The sequence below is a fragment of the Zootermopsis nevadensis genome, unplaced genomic scaffold (assembly GCF_977971745.1).
Source record: "Zootermopsis nevadensis isolate Lab colony 2312 unplaced genomic scaffold, Znev_1.0 Znev_ptg000006l, whole genome shotgun sequence".
NCBI classification, from domain to species: Eukaryota; Metazoa; Arthropoda; class Insecta; order Blattodea; family Termopsidae; genus Zootermopsis; species Zootermopsis nevadensis.
This window is the reverse complement of record NW_028259138.1, coordinates 12,836,591-12,862,702: the sequence shown is the minus strand read 5'-3', so window position 1 is coordinate 12,862,702 and position 26,112 is coordinate 12,836,591. Positions and strand designations below refer to the sequence as shown.

The window sequence follows — 26,112 nt, the reverse complement described above, 5'->3', positions numbered from 1 at the left end:
CTAACCAACTAACTAACTAACTAACTAACTAACAAACTAACCAACTAACTAACCAACCAACTAACTAATTACCTGGCTAAATACATACTTATATTGACGGACATAGCCAAAGTATCGATTCCGTTTAAATTCAATTCAATTCAAATCATCACCAGTTTGTTCCGCGAAATACATACTTATCCTTCCATCGCATACCTTGTCTTCCTATAGACAGTTTCTGTACGAATTTCCTATTTCCCCATCGAAACTGCGTTGTCCTGTATGACTTGACCTTGGTGACAGGACCTCCTTAGGATGACTTATTAAATAACTACTTACCTCAGCAATTGAATATATAATTAAATAATATACAACTTAAACTTTACTAAGAAACTGACCTGTCCACGCAAAGAAAAGTAATTCTTAAGCCTACTAATCATTACGTATGAAGTTTTTATAGTAGGAACACTGTAGATAAATAATTATAAATTTTCTATCTTTATTTTATTTTATTTATGTAAATTGCATACCAGAACACGTGGCTGTCAGTAATTTACATTGCTTTGGTTATGAAAAATAAATCTTATTCTTAAAGTTTAGTAACTCGGTACATCTATCCCAACGTGACTTTCGATAGCAATGGTTCGGTCGCCAGAGCGTCGTTTGTGATGATAGTGTACACTAGTTGAATCTCAGGTTTACTTTAAAGTACGAGATATTTTATACTCGGGAAAGATATGGCAGTCGAAGCAATTGAAACACTGGCAAGCCTTTACTGTTCGGGCACGTCTAATCGGGTACTTTAGTGAAATGTGATCGGATAAAAAACTTAAATATTTCGGTAGAAACAGTGGTATAGATCTGAGATACTTATTTTAAAATGTTTTAGCTCACGTTGAATGTGTGGGGAGATAACATTAAACAATTTGACGATTTATATATTTACAAAATTTGTGTTACTGATATATTAAGGTAGGGATTTTAAATTCTATTCACTTCATATTTGTGTAGAGCCTGTTACGTAATTCACAGATTCATCTTTCTGTTTGTAACAACGCACAAATACAACATTTTGTTTTCGCCCCCCCCCCCCCACGCGATTAAATAATAATATACTACAGAAACAACCGACTTGTGTACGTTTACTTGAAATGTTTATTTTTATTCGAAGCAACTTGAAAACTTATGAATAAACGAAATTAACAAGCCAGTTTCAGCTCTCGGATTCCACACCTCTGTGATGTATTCATTCTCACAGATGTAGCGACCTCCGTTGTTGTCCCAACAAGATTTATCATCAACATTACAGAAGGCTCAACAATTTGCTGAATTCTTGTACAAGCAGCCGCCATCTTGTATTCACTGTGAAATATGTGTTACAGAACTTCACAGAGAACCTGTTATAACCAGATTAAATAGAGAAACATTCCGAATTTTGTAGGATTTGAAGATTTAACTTATTTTCTTTCATAAAATAGTGTAGTTGCGTCATATTGTGATTTATTGAATTAAAATTAAATTAAATTATTAGGTTATTCCGTCAAATCACAATGTATTTAAAATAAGATAATTAAAATAATTAAAATATCATTCTTTGTTCCATATCGAATAATCGATTTACAATTGGAACTGTTCCAATTGTAAATCGACGAAGTATGGTTTCTCTTTTTTTAATTAGAATTAGACCGTGATGTTTGTTTACTGCTGATTAACGTCTGAGAGAGATATTTCGTATGTAGTCACATTCTTTAATCGAAGCTGTTTCTTTAAATGTATATCATAAAGAGAATTGCCCGTACATATCTTTATGGCGTGTAACAACATTCTATGCGATGAATCTCCTTCTTATAAAATGGCGTGGAGTTTCTTGTTTGGTAGGAATTATGATGCTCCTATACTGGCTTAAATTTTAGTTTATTTATTTTCGGTAATATTTATCGCATAGACGAACAAGCGACTGTCTTCCAAGCAGAGGTCTCAAGGTACTGTTGTCATTATTAAATCGATCTGAACCTTCTTAATTATGCTTCCCTGGTAATAATTATAGAAGAATATTAATCAGTTCACTTCTAAACATTTCCATAGGCACATAGATTTGAATAACGTGAAATTCATGTTACTTCTTTAGAGTAAGAGACCAAATTTTCAGAATAACGGAACGTGTGTAATTTAATAATAATAATACGCGATATTTTCCTTGCAAAAGCTGCCTTATTTATCGTCACTTTTATCCACAAGTTGGGGCATGCGCGTTTATAACAATACATCAGCTGCCTTTTGTAGGACGTCAATAACTCACTCGGCCCTCTTAACTAAATAAAGCATTTCAGTGCTGCTAAGTGATTATTACTCATTGTTTTACGTTAAAAATACGTGGATTCTATCGTCTGCAAGTTCAGGGACCGGTCCTGTGTCCTGTATGACCTCGTATACAGCTATTAAGAGGAGTGTTAAGGCCTAATCCTCATCTGATATTTGCAATGAACATGATGTACAGAAAATATTGAAATTCGAGGGGTCGAATCCTGTGTTAATTTTCATTTTTTTAGGTCGTCGCAGACAATCGAAGTCCTGTGTGCTGTGTAAGCTTTAGTAACATTCCGGTAGTTTTACGTTGAGGGTTTGTTAACCTCGCAAGAAAAAGGACCTCTCTTCGTGCGTTGTCGGCAACTGATCATTCAGTACATTTGCACTTACGCTCCATATCTGATGGCCATTTCGGTTTGACGAGGGGCCCACTTAACATGGTATAAAATTTCTACCTGCCTAAAATTCTACTCCTTTGACATGTAAGTGAAGGCGTATGACGTCATGCCTCTGAGCTTTGGCAATGTGTAAGAAGCTTCGAGTCATGCATTTTAATGCCAACAAGAACCACATTTCGCGGAGAGGGTAGTGTGAAGTTCTAGTGTCCTTACAAAGAAGGGACCGACTGACCAACAACTAATTATCTAGGTACGTAGCTAACAAACCAATTAAGCTAGTGCAACAGTTAACTAGTTAATGAAAGACTCTCGGGCTCACAAGGTGGCTGAATGGTGAATGAACCATATCTTCTGCCAACGTTTCGAGAGCTATCTCTGCTCCCATCCTCAGGGCAGCTACGTAACAACCTGGTGCTCTGTAGCCCGACGGTCTTTCATCAACTTGAGTCGCCGCGAAAGTTTCACTTTATACAATTAACTAGTTAGCTATGAAACTGAGTAATTCAGTTGTAAGATTTTTGGTCTTCCTGAAACTGCTGGTTTAAGAAGTTACATTTCGTGGAAATCGAAGGTCCATTACAGTGTCCACAAGAATTGGATCTTGGGTCCTATCTCCTGCCACCTATTTCCAGGTCACAGGGAATGTTGAAAGAAAGAGATGTCCTCTTCCTGTCTCGTGATGTTCACACCTCGTTAAAAGATAATGTATTTTTTATTCGTCTCGTGTAATTTTGTTCGTGGTAATATGAAGCTACAAGAGATCATGTTTCGAGATCTTTCTGGAGACGCTGTGGCCTAAGCAAGACGCCGCGTTATGAAAATGCGATTTTAAACATCAAAGCGATGGTAAGGACGAGCGAATGAAGAATAAAAATAGATGGTTTAAAAGTATTAAATCACCATCTAAAGAAATGATTCTATACACACCACAGAAATTTGCTCATGGAGATTTATTCTTTCATCTCTTCTCTTCCCTTCACCGCCTTCAGTCTCTTTGAAATAAATCTCTACTACGTCAAAAATATTTACATTAAGACGTGTCATATAAAAAGTTTTATATATTAAGTTATATGAATATGTTACGTCGTCTTATAGCTTTATGTACGATGAAGTGATTTTGACAAAATTAAGTTGAATATCGCGCAACGAATTTATTGTAATTGACTCGCTATTAATAATACCGAAGCAGGGGTTTGTATTGGGTCGACATAAACCAAAAATAAATTCCCCCAGATACATTTATTATATATTATATAAATACAGCGAGTAGTTTCGAAGATGGCGTGCGGGCGGACGGGCAGACACATGCTCGTTGCCCATTACAGGTTGCATAAAGAGCTCTTGGAGACTGGGGTAATCGCGCGAGGAGGATACTTTATGTAGGTCAGCGTTCAAGACATACTTGGGTGAATTCTGGTCCAGTTTCTCTCGTCTTTGGCGGGGAACGTCGAATGTACTGGCATGTCTACGTAATTCTACTCGATTACATCGACTGATGGTTTCATTTCTAAAATAACGTGGGCCTTCGGATGGAGAATTAATGATTAAATACGCGTATATTGTTCCTCTGGTGATGGGCAGTGACTTATCATGTCGGCCGTATAATATTTTGGGGTGGGGGGTTTCCAGCTACGTGTGTGTTTACAGAGACGGGCCGTGGGACCCTATAACAGACAGACTTCATATGCGATCTTTGTATGAAAGTCAAAGAATTCGTTTGATTTTTATCCGAAACCACCGTAGGCAATTCTATGGAACTTGGTAGAGTATTAAAATGATCTGCCCTAATTTTATTTCAATTCATGTCAATCCAGTACAATCCATACTTTACATAACTTAGAATATAGACCTCATAGACGTATATATCTATTACACATAGACATGTATACGTTTACATATGAGTCTATTTCATGTACCGAAGCTGGAGTCTAGGTTGTGCTATACAAACAGAACCTGATGTCTGTAGTTCTTAACCCGGAATGGTCTACTATAACACACGCACGTTACGTACGAACATATTTAGAGTGTTGATTTTTAACGACGCTGTCAATAACAAGCTATGTAATTAATTGAGAGAATGATTAAAGAATAATGAATTGGAAAGGATATGGAAGGATACGGTTGTAGGCTAATTCAAGGTACCAACCGGCATTTCGCATACGTAGAATCCAAATATACAAATATATCCATGCATGTACATACGAATTATGACCTGACATGTCATCTGTCGATGTGTTCGTGTTTTATCACAGAAATACGTAACTACAGAACTGTGTCACTGGAGAAGTAGGACTGACAGAAGCAAGGGTTCCAGGGTAACGAACCGAGAACCTCAGATTGGAAGAGTGCTGCAGTGGAAATATAAGAAAACAGAGAAACAAACATATGAGACGTGGCGTGGAGGTTAGAGAAGAGAGGTCAGTAATCACCCCAACTGCAGTCGGATGATGATAAGTTGCCAATCGTGTTGGTACTCTTATTGTCATGTCCTTTATGGAAACCTAAGGTTCATTACCGTGTACACAAGAGACCTCCACTGGACATTGTAATGAGACAAATGAATCAGGTCTACATTATCAAACCATGTTTCTTTGCTGTACATATTTTCTTCCATTCCTATATAATTGCGCATATTAATCGGAGTTCTAAATAAAAATATTGAAGATGTCTGGCAACATAGTGCTCAGGGGAATATCTTAACGTAAGATACATTAAGTATGAGGAGATAGGAAGAAACTAACGAATAAGTTCTTGATTTTTTTTGTTTTCACATAATTTTATTCGGGGTGATTAAATCTAGAAGTTGAGATGGATTGGACACTCAGGACGAATTAGTAAAAGAAGTGCGCAACTATGTTGGATGAAAGTATTTTGGATGTCTAGACGAATAGTGAATGTTAATATGTAAACAGTTCTAAGGAATTCAGGTTATGAGTACCGGAAACCGATTTAAGCGACTTCAATGGCGAGCTTTCGTGTTCCATAAGAAGAAATTTCTAGAGCAACGTTAATTGTTTTACGCAGAACAGTCCAAAGGCATTTGCCTGCGTAAGAGAACATCAAACGAACGACATTTGCAACCCAGCTCGTCTGTCAAGGTCACTAGTGAATTGGTCGTCATTGAAGCTTTCTTGCATTCATTGCCATCAGCGCTGTTTGCATGTTAATTTTGGTTTGTCGTCCTGGGGACGATATTTCGCTCTTTGTAAAAAGACATGTGTGATTCGATTATAAGTGAAGCTAGTAAAAATGGTAATGAAATTCTAGGGCCTATTCAATACGCCTGCAGACTTTCAATAGACCGAAACAACATATGTGTGGTTTGAAACTGGAAAAATAGATGTCTGTGTCGGCCCTTCCGAAGACAAGATGCTCAGAAGATACGAAATCGTTCTGGGAAAGGCAGACGACAGTCGAATCTTTGTCGAACAGCAAGTAGAATGTTTTTTTTTCCTCTCTTCTAGATTTGAATAACTTTATATCACAAAATTATAGCTTATTCTACGTCTTATACGTTATATATGTTCCCACCAATATATTTATATCTACAGAAACCTCTTCTGTACATTTATCTGCTCTCTGCGTGACTTTTATTAGTAACTGATCAATTTTAATTATTCGTTCTCAGATTTATAAGACACAGCGGTCTGGCGTAGCTATAACGTTCACGAACCTAGAATATATATTTAATATTCCGGATGCAACTAGTTCGATAGACAAGAATTTTCATAGTGTTCCATAGTATCTCGAGGTACAGTCCCGGACATTGAAATAGGCCTCCTTCCAAGTTACGTACATAATAATTCATAACCATCTTTTCATCTAATTCGATGCTGTGTAAAAAATTTGAGATTAAATTAGAAGTAATCTGCAGAAGGCTTCTTGAAACAGCTACTGTCAGCGTTTCTCTGTAAGTGTACCTCCCAGGGATATGTGCTTGTAATATTCCGAACACATTCATAGCTTGACCTCATTCGTCTTACATCAGACCTCAGCCCCCCCGTGAACCAGGCCAGGTTTCTCCTCTGTTCTTTTTCTCTATTTGGCCGCGTTCCTGAGCCCGTTCCTATTCAGGGCGCGTCTCCTGCAGTCATGTTCCCGGATCTGTCAACTTCCCTGCTCCACCCTTCATCAGTTCAGCCCCGAACCGGAGCGACTTAAAAGACAGGGATGAGGAATGAAATAAAAAGATGATAAAAGCAATTCGAAGGGCAAATACAAGCAGAAACTCTCGCGTGCTGGTAACTTAGAAACTTCTGCAAGGAGGCAAACGAGGAGACACAGCCTTCCGATTTTCAGGTGGCCTTCGTGCTAGTAGCTACTTTGATGTTACACAATTTCAATGATGACGATGATGACAGAGCGCGAAAACACAACAGAAGAATTCAGACAGGCTAAGTTCATAAGAAGTAAAATAAAAGAAGAGAACTGATGGCGAAATACCTCTTTGGGGTTATTTCATATACGGCAACATTAAATAACATCGACCTCAGAAGAATGTACGCTTAGAAAAATGTCATTATTAGAAAGATTCTAAATAATCCTCCGTGTCTCATTTTTGTCTAAACCATGGGTTAATTTTATTGTAAAAATGTAATGCCAACTACGTGATAAGGATCACTGTAATTGTGTTAGTAATATTAATATTATTGCTACTGTTGTTAGTGATACTAATTCGTTTTCTTCTGTCAAGGAACGCATTATTTCCGTCTTGCCGTGTCCTTTCTACGACTTAAAACAATGTAGTGTATTATTTTATAACTATAATCTCAACTTCCTATTTTATTTTGACATTTTGTTTAAGGCAAGAATATAGCATAAGAATGTCTGATAAAGTTCCAAGAAGAATATTTCAATACAATAACAGATGAATAAGGAGCACTTAATAATTCGTACATTTCAAATCGTTCGAAGTTAAAAAGGACATTGTGCCCATAGAGGTCACTAGGCACCCACCGTGGTTCGCATTCCACGTTAAAATATAAGGTACCTGAGCCTGACTCTTTCACGTCTTCGCCTTCATTCACGTTTTGCAGAAGGTCAGGGGTCAGGATGGTTAGAGGTCATAAGCGTCAGAATAAGAACAGCATCAGAGGGGTTAATATGAGGGGATATGTAATGCGTAGAGCTGAACAAAATCGGGCAAAAATTTTTTTTTGAAAATTTGAACAGAATTTAGAGTACTCAAATGGGTCTAGTCAAATCAGCTGGATTAAAGTGGCTAAAAAGAGGTTTTAATTGATATCTCTTGCATGGGTAAAGAACTGTGGAGTATGTTTGTGACGTTTACATAAGCACACGTAGGCCCACACTCACAAAATATTAAAGCTATTCGCAGGTTAGCATGGCGATGGAAATGTTGCCTTGGGCTGTATTTTCGCTATACGTTTAAACGTATATTTATAGCTCACAATCTCAGGAGCTTGATTGAAGTTATAAAATATAGGCTTCTGGTAGTCTGAGAGCCTATTGCAATAAAATGGATATTCTCTCTCCACGACTTAATTTCTTCTTGGATCAACCAGCCTGGACAGATTCATTTGCCTTCAAGAGGGAACTGAAAATATTGCCGTCCCTTGCCTATGTTCTGCACAGATTTAATTTGAAAAAGAGACAGAGAAGATCTGCCTTCAATCCGGGGATTGAATGTCTATAAATCAGCCCCGGAGCTTGGCTTCGAATCGTACGGATGCTGCGTGTACAGGCCGGGCACTTAAAGCCAATTGCAATAGAATAGCAGAGAGGCGGGACGAATTTCACCTCGCACAAGGAAGAACTGGATTCTGCTATAGTGCTTCGACTTCGCGACAAAGCACAGTCTGCGAACCAAGAACCCGCTCTCCTAACCTAACCTAACCTAACCTAAACTAAACTAACCTAAACTAACCTAACCTAACCTAATCTAAACTAACCTAACCTAAACTAACCTAACCTAACCTAACCTAAACTAACCTAACCTTACCTAACCTAACCTAACCTAACCTAAACTAACCTAACCTAACCTAACCTAAACTAACATAACCTAACCTTACCTAACCTAAACTAAACTAACCTAACCTAACCTAACCTAACCTAACCTAACCTAACCAAACCTAACCTAACCTAAACTAACCTAACCTAAACTAACCTAACCTAAACTAACCTAACCTAAACTAACCTAAACTAACCTAACCTAACCTAACCTAAACTAACCTAACCTAAACTAACCTAACCTAAACTAACCTAACCTAACCTAAACTAACCTAACCTAACCTAAACTAACCTAACCTAAACTAACCTAACCTAACCTAACCTAAACTAACCTAACCTTACCTAACCTAACCTAACCTAACCTAAACTAACCTAACCTAACCTAACCTAAACTAACCTAACCTAACCTAACCTAACCTAACCTAACCTAAACTAACCTAACCTAACCTTACCTAACCTAACCTAAACTAACCTAACCTAAACTAACCTAACCAAACCTAACCTAACCTAACCTAACCTAACCTAAACTAACCTAACCTAACCTAACCTAACCTGTGAAAGTACAGATCGCACATACACTGTCTTGGGAGAGAAATGGGCCTCTGCGAAATCGATTACTAACCACCTGAGCTATGACACGGCCTTTCAAACTCATAATATAAAATTTATTAAATACTTATTTCAAAATATAAGTCTCGGTTAAGTTCTTCACAGCTGTTATCTGTAAGCCTATTATATAAAAAAATTTAGTTACGTGTTCGTCTGCCAGTTCTATCAACCGATCGTGCAGCCATCTATTAGGGGTCATATGACTTACTCGTGCTTCCATCTATCAGTGGCTGTACGAACTATGTGACAGTACACCCATAGAATGTGGCAGTAAGACCAGGTTTCCCTCTTAGCTTTATTTTGTTGTTCTAAGTTTTAAAGAATGGAAAGTAACACAAAGGAAAGAAAGAATAATTAAAGTACGTAAATCGATAATGGAAGAAAAGGGACACATGAAGAAGGTTCAAAGAAAAATGATGTTCAGTGTCTGTGGAAGCTTGTCGCACTGGTTGCCTTCTTCGCCTTTATCTCGACTCGATAACCATCGTAGATGGATAGACTGTCATCGGCAGTGCAGGTGGCGCATTGAAGAGAGCCTCTGTGTCCGCCGACTGTAGAGTGCAAGGATATCGAAGCCTTTCTTTCATTACACCAGGACTCAATCGGTCAGCCTCTTACATTCGTGTCTTCTCCCACCCCAACTTACAGGCTTTCTTTGCAGATCTGCGTGTCTGAAAGCTGTACATTTCTTCTAGTTCAACATTTGTGCCGTACTCCAGCTTGGAGTACCAATTTGTAAATGCTCTGTACCTGTTATTAAGCATCCGTGAGTGGTCTTGATATTAATTTCTGCTGACACACAGCGTGTAATAAAGGGTGTGGCGTACAAATAAAACACTGCGCAGTAGTAATATAGCGCTTTGTGACGAAAGTATGCGACAGCACGAACACTGAATTTTTTTACAGGATGGCTCAGATTTCTCACTGGTAGAAAATATTTTAAATAGGATATTTATTTTATATATTTTACTCAGATCTATACTTTGTACGTGACGAGTGTTTTTAAGAACTTGTACTGGATAGATTCGCTGTACTACACCAAATTTCATAAATAACTATCTGAGAATATGGTTTAAGAGCAGATTTTTTTTTTATAAATGCAGTCACTAACTTCTGGATTCATTTTTAAAAGTAGGTAATTTCCTCATAAATCTTTTACCATCAGCCACAAAGTTCGACCGTGCGCCATGTTCTTATGCGTTATCTGTTCAGACTTACTTTCCCTGTTGTAGCCAAGCTTAAATATGGTTGTTCGGAGCGTTTCTTTAGGTCGATCTGGGGCTGTGGTAATGGAATAGCGAGGGAATTCTTCCTCCTACTGAGCGCCCTCATGTGAACCCCAGTTTTTAAAACTACTTATGCCGTTGTTGCAGCAAGATTTCTATACCTTGTAGCGTTCTTGTGTGCTCGTTCACCAACTTCTTCTTCTTCTTCTTCTATATTTATTACAGCAACACACTCGTCGTGTAAAGGCGAGATTATGGACTAATGAATGGACCACTTGAGTCAGCGATGAATTCGATACATGAATGATGGACAGAACTTATAATTATTCTGTTTAAAATGGTTTTGCGTTGTTTTTTAAAAAAAAATTGAATTAATACGAGATGATAAAGTTGCGTCATATTGTGATAAATATATATTTGTTTAAATCTTGTCAGTCTAATCACAATAAAATTCCTATTAAATATTAAAATATAATAGGAATTTTATTGTGATTAGACTGACAAGATTTAAACAAATATTGAATTAATACATTAATATGTAGTGGTTCTCTTATCCGTTCGTGTATTTTACTTCAGATGGCACTGAACGGATTTTGATGAAATTTGGATTTGTGTGGTTTTACATTAAATATTTTGGTGCAATTGTTTTTTTTTTTCTTAGCTGTCCAGTATACGCGCTTTGCTTTAAATGAATCTCATATAGAATTTTAATTGGTATAAAAAAAGGCACGGATGTCATTAAAATCTGTCAGTTTATAGGAAAAGTTTCTTCGATTTGAAGTTAAATTACAGAGTAATAGGATGCAACCCGCTGTATAGGCCTATGCGTTTATAAGAATGGGATTTTTTGCTCTCGTGTGTGGTGGTTTTGTATTATTTTATGTTTCTTACAATTTTTTATACAGTGCGTTGCATTTAAATACACTTTATGAATTTATATGTGTTATACGTATGCAGTGTATTTTGAAAAGAGTACATTATCACACGATGTTGAAATCGAACGTTTAAACTTCATAGGCGAAACTTATGTTGAAAATTCTAAACATTTGTCAGTAGAGTATTCTTGGTTCGATGATAATATAGTCGTGGTAAATTGCTAATACGGATGAGTTGTATACATTTCAACTATTTTAAGGGGACCTGTGGATTTTGACTGAGCATAAAACTTGCTTAAGTTCACTATAATCGATTTACTATCAGCATAGAACAATTTCATCTCTGACAAACTTATAATATCTGAACTTTAAATGAAATTCCCAGCCTTTTTAATTAAACCCGTTGGTTAATTAACATCCCTAGACTTGAACCCATTGTGTTAAAGGTGAGGCCATTCCATACTCCCGCTCTTTACTTATATCTTATCCTGCTGTCTACGCTTACTTCTTTCTGTTTTCATTCTCTGACTAAAACTGTTTATGAATTTCTCATTTCTCCCATACAGCAAGTCTACAAACGCATTCTGTTTCTCAAAGGATGTCGGGTTTGCCCTAGCTGCGTACGAGTGTGGAATGTTGGCGGGGCTTAGCATCAAAGTGCCGGTAAGTACAGAACCATCTCTTGTTAGCATGCTTCTCATATTAACTGAGCTATGAGAGGAAACTGGTGTCGGCTAACCAAAGAGTCAAATCCCCCTCGTAATACATAAATAATGCTATTGTATTTTGACTGTTTATATTTATCAGCAGAACTATCAGGTATGACGTCATCACAACTGTATCTGGTGATGAAATAATGTAACTGCATTACTCGTTCTCCGTTCGAAATTGACTCGTCATCTGTACTACGTAATAAGACGGCTTACACCCTGGTATGAGGCTGAAACTTTTATCGCGTGGACACGAGTGCTCGTAAGCTTTATGGCCGCATTAGAGGCTCGAGGACGGGCACTTAACACGACTCCACACGAGTCAGCTGTGATTTGTACAACGCTGTTGTAATGACAGATAGGAATCTGGATTTTAGATGACTGGGAATGTTGATCGATTTGTGAAATAATGTCGGAAAGCTCAGGTGACTTAACACCTTTATGCGGGATCCAAACCATAACGCGAGACTTACCTGATATCATCTTCTTCACCTCTAGGCTAGAGGTTAGACCTAATTCTATAGTAGTGCAACATTTTTTTCACTGAATAGTATATTTGTTATGAATTATGAACTAATAAAAAGTTTTTAATTTCATTTGGTATGACTGTTGTACAGAATAATCTCCTCTCTTTGGTCGTCCAACTCACATTATTTGCTGTTCACTTGTTTATGAGCACAGCAATTCCTGTTTCACAGGACGATTTACGACTGTGTAAGAAAATAGTCTAGTTCACGACAAGCGGGAGAGAACAGTAGTCATTTAATTATATCTAAACTGCCACTGTAATGTCTGCATAAAATACTTTAAAGTACTGACAGGAAAATATCGTTAGTATAGCCAATTTTTGCAGGTAGTTTTATGAAAGATTTGTTTACTATTGTACATCCCTCGTTCCGTAATTCGTTATTTGGTGACATTGTATAATTAACGGAGTTGCCCCCCACCCCAAAAGAGATGAGATTCGACAAAGACGTGATTAATTTACCTAATTACGTACATAATCAATAAACTATTTTAATTAATAAAACTAATAAATAAATATTAACAAGAAGGAGACGTAAAGAAAGTGGTGAAAAGGGGAAGACATTGGGGGGGGGGGGGGGAAACTGAATAAAAAAAAAATTGTGATTATCAACTTATAATAAGTCATGAGATGGTAAAGTTGCGTCATATTGTGATATAATAAATATATAGGAACTGAAACATGTCGTGAAAAATGATGGTCTATTGTAAATCGAATATTTCGATAAAGAACGTCATTTAATATTTTAAATATTTTAAATGTTAATTATTGTAATATTTCAATATTTAATAAGAATCTATTGTGATTAGACGGACAAGATTTAAACAATATATATTTATAATAAGTCATGAACTTCTTATATTTAAAGCGTATTAATAAACCACATGGTAACAGACTAGTTTTAGAAATTTGTGGAGTTGTATCTGTCTAGCAGAAACCTCTTCAATTCTGTATTCATTCGGACTGCAAATGAATAATTGATGAATGCGCGAAGCAGGCTTGAGGCATTCTTGTCTACGTCAGGCAAAACAGTTCTTACTAGACAAACAGAAATCAATTTCTTCTGCGTTTACATTTGTACGTACTAGAATGTCAAGGCTTCAGGCAAACGAGAGCTCTTGGATTGGAACGAATACATGCAGTATACATTAGAAAGTTTTTACGTAACAAATAAATGAAAGTGTGTTGTGCTTTCGAAATAGGCCACGGCGTTTGCCTCCAAAACACTGTAGCCGGAATTTGATAATCCGTCGTATCGGTTCTCTGTTCACCCCGCCTCGTTGCACCACAGAGTAACAGTTACGTTATCGGCACTGCTCGTTTTCTGACGCGCAAGAGATTTGCGTTCTTCAGCCAGCGCTGGTGCTTGCTACGCCACACTCGGGCAGAGCTGGGATCACATGTTTTAATTTGCTGAACCACCTCTGTTAAGGCTCTGAGGTATGACGTCAGAATTCCACACTTCGGCAGATTTGTCGTATTTCGTATAATAAATTTTCTAGGCTTGTATGAAGTATTTTATTTGTAGTGCAGTTGTACTCAGTTAACATATGTTCCATAAAAACAGAACGTACATTGTAAAGACGCAGAGCGAAGCAGTTATTTCCATATAAAAGCGATATGCAGTTTTTTGTCATAAGTTTAAGTACTAAAATAATGGGTAGAAACGCGTTTATAAAGTTTGATGTGGTTTAATGTTTATATGAAGCAACGGTGGTCTGGCGGTTAGAACGCTGGCCTTGTAATCCTGGGGTCTCGGGTTCGATTCCCGGCGGTGCCCGAAGTTATAACTTGTGTTGGGCAAGGCCGTGGTCTAGGCAACACGGAGTTTTCCTCCGTGGCATCCCAACAATTACTCCATTCACACACAGAAGAAGGCAATGGCAAACCACTTCTGGATCATCTGCCAAGAACGTATATGAACAGGTCCCAGTCCGAGAAAAGGATGGAAGGATCCTGTTCATATGGACCTGTCGTCAGACAGAACACTAAAGAAAATAATAAATAATAATAATAATAATGTTTATATATTTTATGCAAATTAAGATATACAGCTAAAACTTCTAAATAAAATAATTGCCCAGCGTACGATTAAACTGAACACCAAATTCCAGGTACATGTTCTGTTTGTTTAAACAAAATAAATTCGAGTCGCTGGGAACGTGCAAGGATATTACTGATTTATAAACAACATTAAAACTTAACATTTTGTAATTCGATATTTTACGGCGCACTAAGTGCCTAGCTGAAGTATAGCTCATTGCTTATTACTACTAAACGGAGCAAACACATGCTTTATCCGGCAGCCATGTTGGCATTTATTATTTACAGGTAAAGTAATTTAATAGATTAGCTGCTTCAGCTGTGCGAGTATTTTAAGAGACGAACATCTTTTGGTTATCTGTTAGCATGCATAATCTAAGGGTCTATATTAAATGATGACTTCTTCCCACTCATCTCAGAATTTCGAAACGCCTCCATATTGATATTACTGAAGCAACTTAATTAAAAAAGCATTGAGCAATGGCAGGAATATCTAAATAAAATTTAGGTTATTCTCAGAAATATATTTGTACTGAAAAGCGCTGATACGGTGACGATTTGAAGACATGAAGCCCTTTCCGCCTTCTTAATGAAGACAAACTAGTCTTTACGAAGCAGAGTGTTGGAATGTTCTGATGTGAATCCTAGTGGTCCAGCAACAGAACTAATGGCAGAGGCTTTGCTCACTTTTGAGGCGGCGACCAAGTTGGGACTCTGAAACAGAATAAATCATTAGCACTGCCTGTGTGTTGCGGGTAGCGGACCTCCTGTCGCTGCAACGCTGCACTTGGCTTTTCTAAAGCTACTTAAATGAACCTCGAATTAATTAATGGATGAATGAATTGCAACACCGAATAGATCTAGAAGCAAATGTTTACAATCAACGCCGTAAAAATCAATCTAATATCTACGAATGTAATTAACGGATATGTTGTCTTTTCTATTAAGTAACGCGGTGTAATCCTGGGGTCTCGGGTTCGATTCCCGGTGGTGCCCGAATTTATAACTTGTGTTGGGCAAGGCCGTGGTCTAGGCAACACGGAGTTTTCCTCCGGGGGCTTCCCCGGTTTCTCCGTGGCATCCCAACAATTACTCCATTCACACACAGAAGAAGGCAATGGCAAACCACTTCTGGATCATCTGCCAAGAACGTATATGAACAGGTCCCACTCCGAGAAAAGGATGGAAGGATCCTGTTCATATGGACCTGTCGTTAGACAGAACACTAAATAATAATAATAATAATAATAATAATAATAATAGTACGCGTCTGTAATCTTGAGACTTGCAAGGAATGCAGGAAGTTCGAAACGTTAAAGGCTGAAACTCCACTTCCTCACCCCGCAAGTCTCAAAATTACAGTCTTACACTGTAAACGGCGTTCACACACAGAAGAAGGCAATGGCAAACCACTTCTGGACCATCTGCCAAGAACGTATATGAACAGGTCCCAGTCCGAGAAAAGGATGGAAGGATCCTGTTCATATGGACCTGTCGTCAGACAGAACACTAAATAATAATAAGATGAGGTGGTCTAGCGGTTAGAACGCTGGCCTTGTAATCCTGGGGTCTCGGGTTCGATTCCCGGCGGTGCCCGAATTTATAACTTATGTTGGGCAAGGCCGTGGTCTAGGCAACACGGAGTTTTCCTCCGTGGCATCCCAACAATTACTCCATTCACACACAGAAGAAGGCAATGGCAAACCACTTCTGGATCATCTGCCAAGAACGTATATGAACAGGTCCCAGTCCGAGAAAAGGATGGAAGGATTCTGTTCATATGGACCTGTCGTCAGACAGAACACTAAATAAATAAATAATAATAACGCGGTGCCTAATTTACTAAATGAAAGAGTGCGTAATTATTTGACTAACAAACCGATTTAATAATCGATTGAATAACTCAGTAAGTGACGGACAGATTAACCAAAATATTGACTACATTACCAAGCGAATGATGGATTAACTAACAGCCTGATTACCACACCCAATACTAAACTACTATATAAAATAAATCACTGACTAATTATCTAATAAACTGATTAAAAACTTCATAACTATTCCATCGTCACTGGACTGGATATTTGTGATTAATATGTGTGCTGTGACCATAACCAGAATATAAAAAGAGTATCGATATTCTAACATTAAATCTGAAATGGTAAAGATAAATTGTGTTGATTTTGAGGTCCTTATTGTGATTAATAAATCGTTTGTGATCTGCTGGGTTGTGACGAAATACATTCTTGTAGATAGTTACTATGGATACATGGAACGTATATTTATAAACTGTTCAATCCGCCCACCAATTAACAGACACATTTTGAGAGGAACCGACTGTTCAGCCATTTAACAAACTACAAATACTTTACAAAATTGACTGCTGAATTAATTCTCAGATTAAAGAGCCACAGGGTTCATTATCATTAATACAAAGCCCCCAACATTGGACTCTGCCTCACACAATTTAATACATCCTATGTTTTTAACCACGGATTTAGTTCAGCTACTATTTTTGTTACCGAAAGTCGAGGCGGCAGATACGTTCTTTTTTTAATACAGAATGTATCCATTCTGTATGTTTCCTCGTTTGACATGAACAGAGACGTGTACATTGAAAATCGATGCTCCATTTTCGCATTGAACGGTCGCTTTTAGTACGATAAGCTCGCATTAACACGGGGGCTCGTACCATATCTTCGCTGTACCGACGTCTGTTGCAGAATACCGAAATGCGGCAAAAGTTTGCACTGCAGAGATTGAGCGCGTAATCAGTCCTCAGGAAAATGTTGCTGGCGTGCAGTCAACTACTGACTGAACACAAACAGGTGTCTTCTGGGTATTAATGCCACATAACAGGCGTATGGCGTTACTTCGGAAGAACCTACCGTCTCCATTTGCAGATGTTACTGGCGCTCACTGTTATACACGATTTTGAGCTAGCCCCCGTAGATGGAGGCACAGAAAGATGTAAGAATGGATATTGAGGAAAATATGAACTGGATTAAACCAGCGCTGTCCTATTACAAGACAGCTGGTCCGTCTTATCCACAACACTCTTTTCTTTATTGTTAGTGATGATGTGGAATTATCATCGGATGTTTAGCATATTTGTTACTTTATCGTATTTCCTCTATTTAAGACACCATTGGATGATTTATTAAATTTTTTCAGGAAAAAAATGCTTATATTAAAATAGAAATTAATTAATTATTCAAACATAAAACTTGTTTTATATTAATACCTTCGGAATCTTCTTTGTTGTAATTTTTGTGTTTCCTGTTTCATATATAGCGTAATGGACATAAAGATTTTCCGTACGCTGTAGTCACACGGTATAACTTTTTGATATCGATTCTTAGACGCCATGAGACTTACTCCGATTTCGTATATTTTAAGATGTGAAGAAATTGTGTCTTAAAATCGAGGAAATACGATGATAATGGAATGATCATGACTGCGTGTGTCTGTTACGCGTTAATTGTTACAGTCGTTGCCATGGTAACGCTGTTAAGAGATTCTTGGCTTCAATTCCATTATTTCATAAATTTACTGTTTGGCTATCGATTTAAGAGATGAAACATGGAAACATTCGACTGGATTCCAGTTTAATGTTATTCTTAAATGAAAGGCTAGTTGCGCTTATTACTAATAGTGATATTAACAATCAAGGCTTGTAACATAAAAACAAATTCGGTTAAATAAAGGTAACCTGAAATCCGTAGGCCCACAAACTCTCGTCCTTTTTTTTGTAAGATTGAGCGTACAATTATTATCAGAACGGAGGTCTGTATAATTTAACGCTATAATGCTCCTAAAATTCATGTTTTCACGGATTAGACTCCTTAAAAATTCTCCTAAAATTATTTTTGATATAAATAAATAAATCTTTACATAAGAGGCGTAGCTTCTTGAATAGCAGAGCATCGCAAGGATAAACTCGAAGAAATATGCATTAATACTTCAATCAGAATTGTATCTCAAACTTCAGGATGGTAAAAGTTTAATAACGTTTCGGAGGTACATCCTGCTTCCATCTTCAATGCCTTTATGTTCGATGAGTAAACTCCTACTAGATTACATGGCGCTACAACCCAGAAGACAGCCTCAAATCATAAAGTTTAACAACATTAAGAAATAAATCAGGGAAAATGAATGCATTTAATATTTATATTGTAGTGTTACTTATGTGTAACATCTGTGGTAATGTTAATAACTCGTAATATTGCTGATTGAATTAAAATTGATTCTGCAGAGGTCATGTAGAATTGGTGGAATGGTGGGTTGTCTATAATAAACTCCTCAGAAGGGTTGAGAGTAAAGCTGTAGTGACTCTTTTTAATGTATTACCACAGACACGTGTAGGAGGAACTGTTGAAATTCGCGAACATTTCAGGTTAATTGGTTGTTGGTTAGAATGTAGCCTGATACCTCTCGAATACGGAGAAGCAGTGATAACCGGTGATCCGCTCTATTCGGCGCCACAGAACGGGGTTTTCTTAATCCTCGTAATAAACAAGATGCTTTATACAAGTCATTAGACGCGAGAACTTCGGTGGCCTAATTACGAATCGTTGTTTTCTTGGATGCAGGAATCGAAAATGATAAATCCTTTAAAAAGGTATTCAGAGTACAAATATTAAAACTGACACTCACAAATAAAGTTAAAATCACGGATAGCTTAAGTTAAGAAAGCTGAATTCTAATACTGCATCCTACTATTCGTATAAGAGCCTTCCACCCTCGTGGTTCTTCTTAGAAACGAATAACTTAAAACGTACATAACTATAGTTTTACGTGTTGTTGTGTATGGGTATGAAACTTGGTAAGAACACGAGTTGAGGTTTCAGATTTAACTGCATGTTTATTTGCTTCGTAATGTGTGAGCCTCATCGAATATTCTTACAGCGATCGAGCAGACCGATAAGAGGGATACAAGAAGTACATTTTCGCCTGAAATCTTTAATGGTAGACACCGTTTCAAAGATATACTAGCAGATAGGAGGATGTGGCCACGGTGGTCTAGCGGTTAGAACGCTGGCCTTGTAATCCTGGGGTCTCGGGTTCGAATTTATAACTTGTGTTGGGCAAGGCCGTGGTCTAGGCAACACGGAGTTTTCCTCCGTGGCATCCCAACAATTACTCCATTCACACACAGAAGAAGGCAATGGCAAACCACTTCTGGATCATCTGCCAAGAACGTATATGAACAGGTCCCAGTCCGAGAAAAGGATGGAAGGATCCTGTTCATATGGACGTGTCGTCAGACAGAACACTAAATAAAATAAATAAATAGGAGGATAATATTAAAATAAACTTAACATTAATAAATACAGCCCTCGTAATACTACTCTTCCAGTCTATTCACACCGAAAGGCGTAAGTTTTTATTTTTACTGATAAGAATTTTAGCTGTCTTATTTACAGCACTGTAGGATCGCTGTGGCAAATGTCAGTACGTAGTCTGAGAGATGAAATTGTGGTTACACCCTCGTGTAAAACAAGTGACAAGCTCGTAAAACCGGAGGCACTGCGTAGTGAACGACTCCAGCGAGTAACAAGTTAAGGGAAGAATGCTCCCAGCATACATTTCGTTTCACGACGAGACACGAAGAAATTCTGTAAATCTGTGTACTGATGTCATGACGACAATACACATCATTAGGTCTTGGCCCTTCTGCTGCGTCTAGATTTTATGTAGTTAGCTAGTTATGACTGATCAATCCATCGTCTCCTTGTACTTCTCAGTGTCCTTTTACATTTCGCATGAAAGTGCATAGGTGACCATAACTTCGTATGTCTTTATCTGTCCATTAATACCTTTTTATTAAGGCGTTTAAGAGATTCGGACGTAAACTGGCACTGTTTCGATTAACCTATTAAAAACTTGTCACAAGCGTCCATTCATATATTTGTCATATATTTGCGATTTAGTCGTACCAGCTGGATCGAGACCGCTTCGTTCCTCAATTTAAAAGATATATCAAATTGAACGATCCACTAAATCTATTACAAATGCATAAAACACTTCTCCGGGTTTGAAATCACCCGGATTCGAACTCAGACTCGTAAAAAAAAAAAAAACATTTTTGCCGTCGTCTCAGGCCGAATCAGATCCAATTCCTTTTGATTGCCGGGTCAGTAATTTCGTTACGAGTTTCATTGTAAACACTTTGATTAAGTGTACTTACAGAACGTCAGAACAGAGTATTAGCATCAAATATTAACAAACGAATTCGACTACTTAAAAACAGATGTGGAGAACACTCTTGTACATGACACGGAATAAAATAAGAAATATTCAAAATTCAAATTGTTAAGCCGGATCAATTTAAGTAGAGTTTTCCTTATCATCTTAAAAACAATTATTCTATTCATGTAAGTAGTGGGCTGTTTTCTGTTTGAAGATATCCGTCTTCTGGGTTGTTGCGCTGTGTAGTGTGGTCGATGTTAACCAACGTTTCATCGCCCTGATGACGGAGGCAGTATGACCTCTGAAACGTTGGTTAACATCGACCAGACTACACAGCGCAACAACTCAGAAGACAGAAATCTTCATACTCATCGCCCTGATGACGGAGGCAGTATGACCTCTGAAACGTTGGTTAACATCGACCAGACTACACAGCGCAACAACCCAGAAGACAGAAATCTTCATCGCCCTGATGATGGAGGCAGTATGACCTCTGAAACGTTGGTTAACATCGACCAGACTACACAGCGCAACAACCCAGAAGACAGAAATCTTCATACTCATCGCCCTGATGACGGAGGCAGTATGACCTCTGAAACGTTGGTTAACATCGACCAGACTACACAGCGCAACAACCCAGAAGACAGAAATCTTCATACTCATCGCCCTGATGATGGAGGCAGTATGACCTCTGAAACGTTGGTAAACATCGACCAGACTACACAGCGCAACAACCCAGAAGACAGAAATCTTCATACTCATCGCCCTGATGATGGAGGCAGTATGACCTCTGAAACGTTGGTTAACATCGACCAGACTACACAGCGCAACAACCCAGAAGACGGAAATCTTCATACTCACCGCTGTGAGAACCTCAAGTCTTACATGTTTTCTGTTTGTTTACGCAAATGGGTAAGATTTGTTATAATTCGTTTCTGCTTTTTTTTTTATAGAATTATTATCTTTCTTATTGCCTTCTTCTTTCTACACTTCCTTTACCTAATTCTTCCTTATTTATTTTTCTTCTTTTCTTCAAATGTTTATCATCTGCTGCTTTGCTTGTCTCTTAATTCTCAATTCTGTGACGTGGGTTAGTTACCGAGAACTTGCTTTGTGATCCACCACAGAAAGATTTTCAGTTAAAATTCGTGGTAGTGTGTCGTTGGGCTCTCGATGGCGAATTAACCACCAACACATTGAAGAAGGGTGGTTACTGATACGACTTTCTACGCGGTGACCACCTTTTGTTTATAATGCTGCAACATAACCGGAGGAAAAGATACGAGTTATCCAATGCGACTCTAATAACTGTGAAGGAAATTAAATGAAGTGATAGCGGCGATACTATCTATTTGAATCGTCTTTTCGATTCCAGTCAGTGAAGTGCATCGTTTTGTGAAAAAAAAATAGGGATGGGGGTGAGTTATTTCAAACCTCGCTCGCTTCAGTGAGAATCTCCCAATTTTCTTCTTCGTATCAGCTTCGCCCACTGCATCAGAGCCCTATCTCACACCCATTCGTTAACTTCCGCCCCGTGGAATGAGTTTTCTCGAAGACTGTTGCAGGAGCTCAGTTGCTACAGTGGATGGCTGACAGTGGGAAACATCCATCACGCACTGACCGCCTTCTCACAGTGGTTCGCAATGCTGTTTCATATTCGGGAGGTCCTGTTGACTGCCTGCCGCGTTAATTCCTTTAAATATATTAAAATCGTCCACTACATCTCCTTTCCGCATTCTTTCCAAGTCGTCATTCACGGCCACGAAGCTTTGTAACACACTATACAGTTGGAAGAACGCCGTTAAATAACACAATAATAGATTTATTACATAGACCAGTGAACGTTCCTTTGTATTTGTCGGGGTTCGTATTTGGGAATGACAGAGCTTAAGTACCTGGTGAACTGAGAAAATTTGTGGGGCGCACTAGAGAGATTTGCGGGGGAAAAAAATTGTGGTCGGAGAATTTGAATGGAGAAAGTTTTCTGCGCGCATTTACGAAAGCCAAACGCGAGAGGGAATTGGTGAAATTTGAGATAAATACCACGTGAACGGGTGCAGTGGACCGTTCAGTCCAGTTACAAATAGTCTTTTATTCTATATAAAAAAAAAGAACTTCTTGGCTGTTTATGTAACGTCCAGTGGAGTTGGTTTAAAATATACTTGTGTGAACATGTTACGAGACTTCAGTGACGTCATAAAAGCTGATTTGTGTCTCGAAACGAGGCAGAGACGTCCTCAGACATCAGATCCTGCTCATGAGTTCAGCACAGTGAAATTCAGTCTGACAATCAGTCAACCAAAACTGTCCAATTGCCAAAGAAGAGAAAATTAAGTGACTCATCCAAATAAAAACATTTCTCGTTTTAATCTCCGAAGGGAAAGTTTCTTACGATTTTCCACCTCCCCTCCCCACCCCTCGCCTTCAATCCCCAAGACACTTCGCCCTGCATCAAGAAAAGTGTGGCCAACTTTTGTATAAGATTTTTATCAACCTTATATCTTTTCATCGTTACTTTTCGAAAGGAAAACTTTAATTTCTTCTCATTCTCAGTGTTATTTTAATATGCTTGCAGCCCATCACTTTCTGCTTTAACAAATTATATTCTGCATCAGTCTTATAAGTGCGAGCAAATTAGTTTTCAGTAACTGTTTTCCAAGCCGTACCGAAGTCCTGAAGATTAAAATACATAAGACAAAGATTCCACTGCTTTTCTTGTATGATCGTGCAATTTGAAGGTAAAAATTTAGTTTGCGGTGTCTGAGAACAAAGAACTGAGAAAAATATTTGGGTGTAGGACCCTTTGCAAAATAGTCATTACTAGGTTTTCATTCCAAGAAATACGAGATGGTTCAGACATAAAGAAATCATGGTCAGTGACACTAAAGTATTTTGATCTGAAAGTCTGAATATAAAAAATAATAATAATTTGTTTGTATCAATGGACAAATTATCAATTAGACATAGAGCACAATAAATAATAATATAATTAAATAATAATAGAAAAAAATATCATTATTACAAAATTGAAGACTGGATTTTGTTGGCCCAGGACAGGGTCCGGTGGAGGGCTTTGGTTAGTTCGGTGATGAACCTTCGGGTTCGGTAAGCCATCTGGTTGGTTGGGTCCACTATTTGGGAAGCCTGAGGGGAAGAGACCGCTGGGGAGACCTAGACGTAGATGGGAGGATAATGTCAGGCGGGATCTATGGGAGATAGGAGTTGAAGGAGACTGGGTCCGTTGGAGGGCTTTGGTTAGTTCGGTGATGAACCTTCGGGTTCGGTAAGCCATCTGGTTGGTTGGGTCCACTATTTGGGAAGCCTGAGGGGAAGAGACCGCTGGGGAGACCTAGACGTAGATGGGAGGGTAATGTCACTCGGGATCTATGGGAGATAGGAGTTGAAGGAGACTGGGTCCGTTGGAGGGCTTTGGTTAGTTCGGTGATGAACCTTCGGGTTCGGTAAGCCATCTGGTTGGTTGGGTCCACTATTTGGGAAGCCTGAGGGAAAGAGACCTCTGGGGAGACCTAGACGTAGATGGGAGGATAATGTCAGGCGGGATCTATGGGAGATAGGAGATGAAGGAGGCTGGGTCTGGTGGAGGGCTTTGGTTAGTTCGGTGATGAACCTTCGGGTTCGGTAAGCCATCTGGTTGGTTGGGTCCACTATTTGGGAAGAGACCACTGGGGAGACCTAGACGTAGATGGGAGGATAATCTCAGGCGGGATCTATGGGAGATAGGAGTTGAAGGAGACTGGGTCCGTTGGAGGGCTTTGGTTAGTTCGGTGATGAACCTTCGGGTTCGGTAAGCCATCTGGTTGGTTGGGTCCACTATTTGGGAAGCCTGAGGGGAAGAGACCGCTGGGGAGACCTAGACGTAGATGGGAGGGTAATGTCACTCGGGATCTATGGGAGATAGGAGTTGAAGGAGACTGGGTCCGTTGGAGGGCTTTGGTTAGTTCGGTGATGAACCTTCGGGTTCGGTAAGCCATCTAGTTAGTTAGTTAGTTAGTTGAGTATGATATTTGTTGTAGATTGTTCTATGTTGCATACTTACACAGTTGGTATATATATATATATATGTGTCTACGTATATGATAATTTTTTATAAAAGTTCACTATTGTTTATTGATACAAGCGAGCATTGTTTTGGTACGTTATTAATATTCACACAGTTTCAAGCTACCGTAGAGCACCGCATGTGTTTTGTGATATTCTGTAACTCTGTTTCTCCGATATTATTTCTCAGCCTGCAAACAGGATAAAGGCTACTTGTAACACAGAAACGACATGTTGACACACGTCCATTACCCAACTAAATCAGACAGTAGTGCCAATAAACTACGGCAGAATACCAACCACGAGGCAAGGTCTAGCGACTACAAGGAAACACGCTTTGCTGACTTCTGTAAATAATTCAACTATTTGCTGTACCATTCGAAGCACTGCTTAGATCACATCAAACTAAACTCTGCCGATCCCCATACAGGGAACGCGACAATGATAATGCAATCAAGGTGAATTGGGCAGGCATTTAGAATGCATTAAGTTCAAAAATACGCTTACTGTAAAGCCTCAGAGGAAGAAATATTTTTGAGAACGTCCGCATGGAGCAATTATTTCATGCACCAATGTTTTAAATATTTTGTTCACTTCTAGGAAATTTAATGAAATTATTTCGGTAACATAACTTACCAGCCTCACAGCACTGATTGGGTTTAAGATATAACTGACTGTCCATGTTTACCAAAGTAAAAGTTAAACTATTTTAAACTGTAATGTCGCATATAAAGCTATCGATACCTGTATATCGATTTCCTTCTGCTAGTCTTATTTCCTTCTTCCCCGTAGTTCTGATGAACCAATTTAAATGCGACATAATAGTCGAAGTAATCTACTCGTACTTCAAAAGAAAATGTTTTCAGTTGCTAATTGGCTGGGGGTGTCGTAGTTAAGAGATTTTGTTTCAAGTGTCACCACCCCTGGGAAACGCAACACGCCATGAAAACACCGCCTTGCTATTCCTCTGTAGTTAATACGTGCTAAAGAAAATACTGTTGGAAAAACAAATGATGTAGTTGTCATAGCAATTGACATTTGGTGGAGCAAGTGATAAGGAAAGTGGAGAAGTCAAAGATGAAAGTCCAAGACTTCGCCCCAGCTTCGCTAAGAAACATGCTATTTATATGTAAATGAGGCTTCAAAAGGAAAAAGTGCAGATGTATGAGACAATGTAAGGAGAGGGGGTACCACCCCCATCAAAAATTTCATAAAAGA

The 26,112-nt window shown here is 38.4% G+C and overlaps 1 protein-coding gene across 1 annotated transcript in view; it reads left to right on the top strand.

Annotated features, from left to right (window-relative positions):
• The window catches only part of LOC110837456 (uncharacterized), a 516,015-nt gene that overhangs the window by 425,599 nt on the left and 64,304 nt on the right, over positions 1 to 26,112 (top strand). Inside the window, exon 5 of the mRNA XM_087343744.1 lies at positions 11,931 to 12,027. Within this exon, the coding sequence (XP_087199870.1) occupies positions 11,931 to 12,027 (97 nt within the window). The remainder of the gene's footprint in view (positions 1 to 11,930; positions 12,028 to 26,112) is intronic.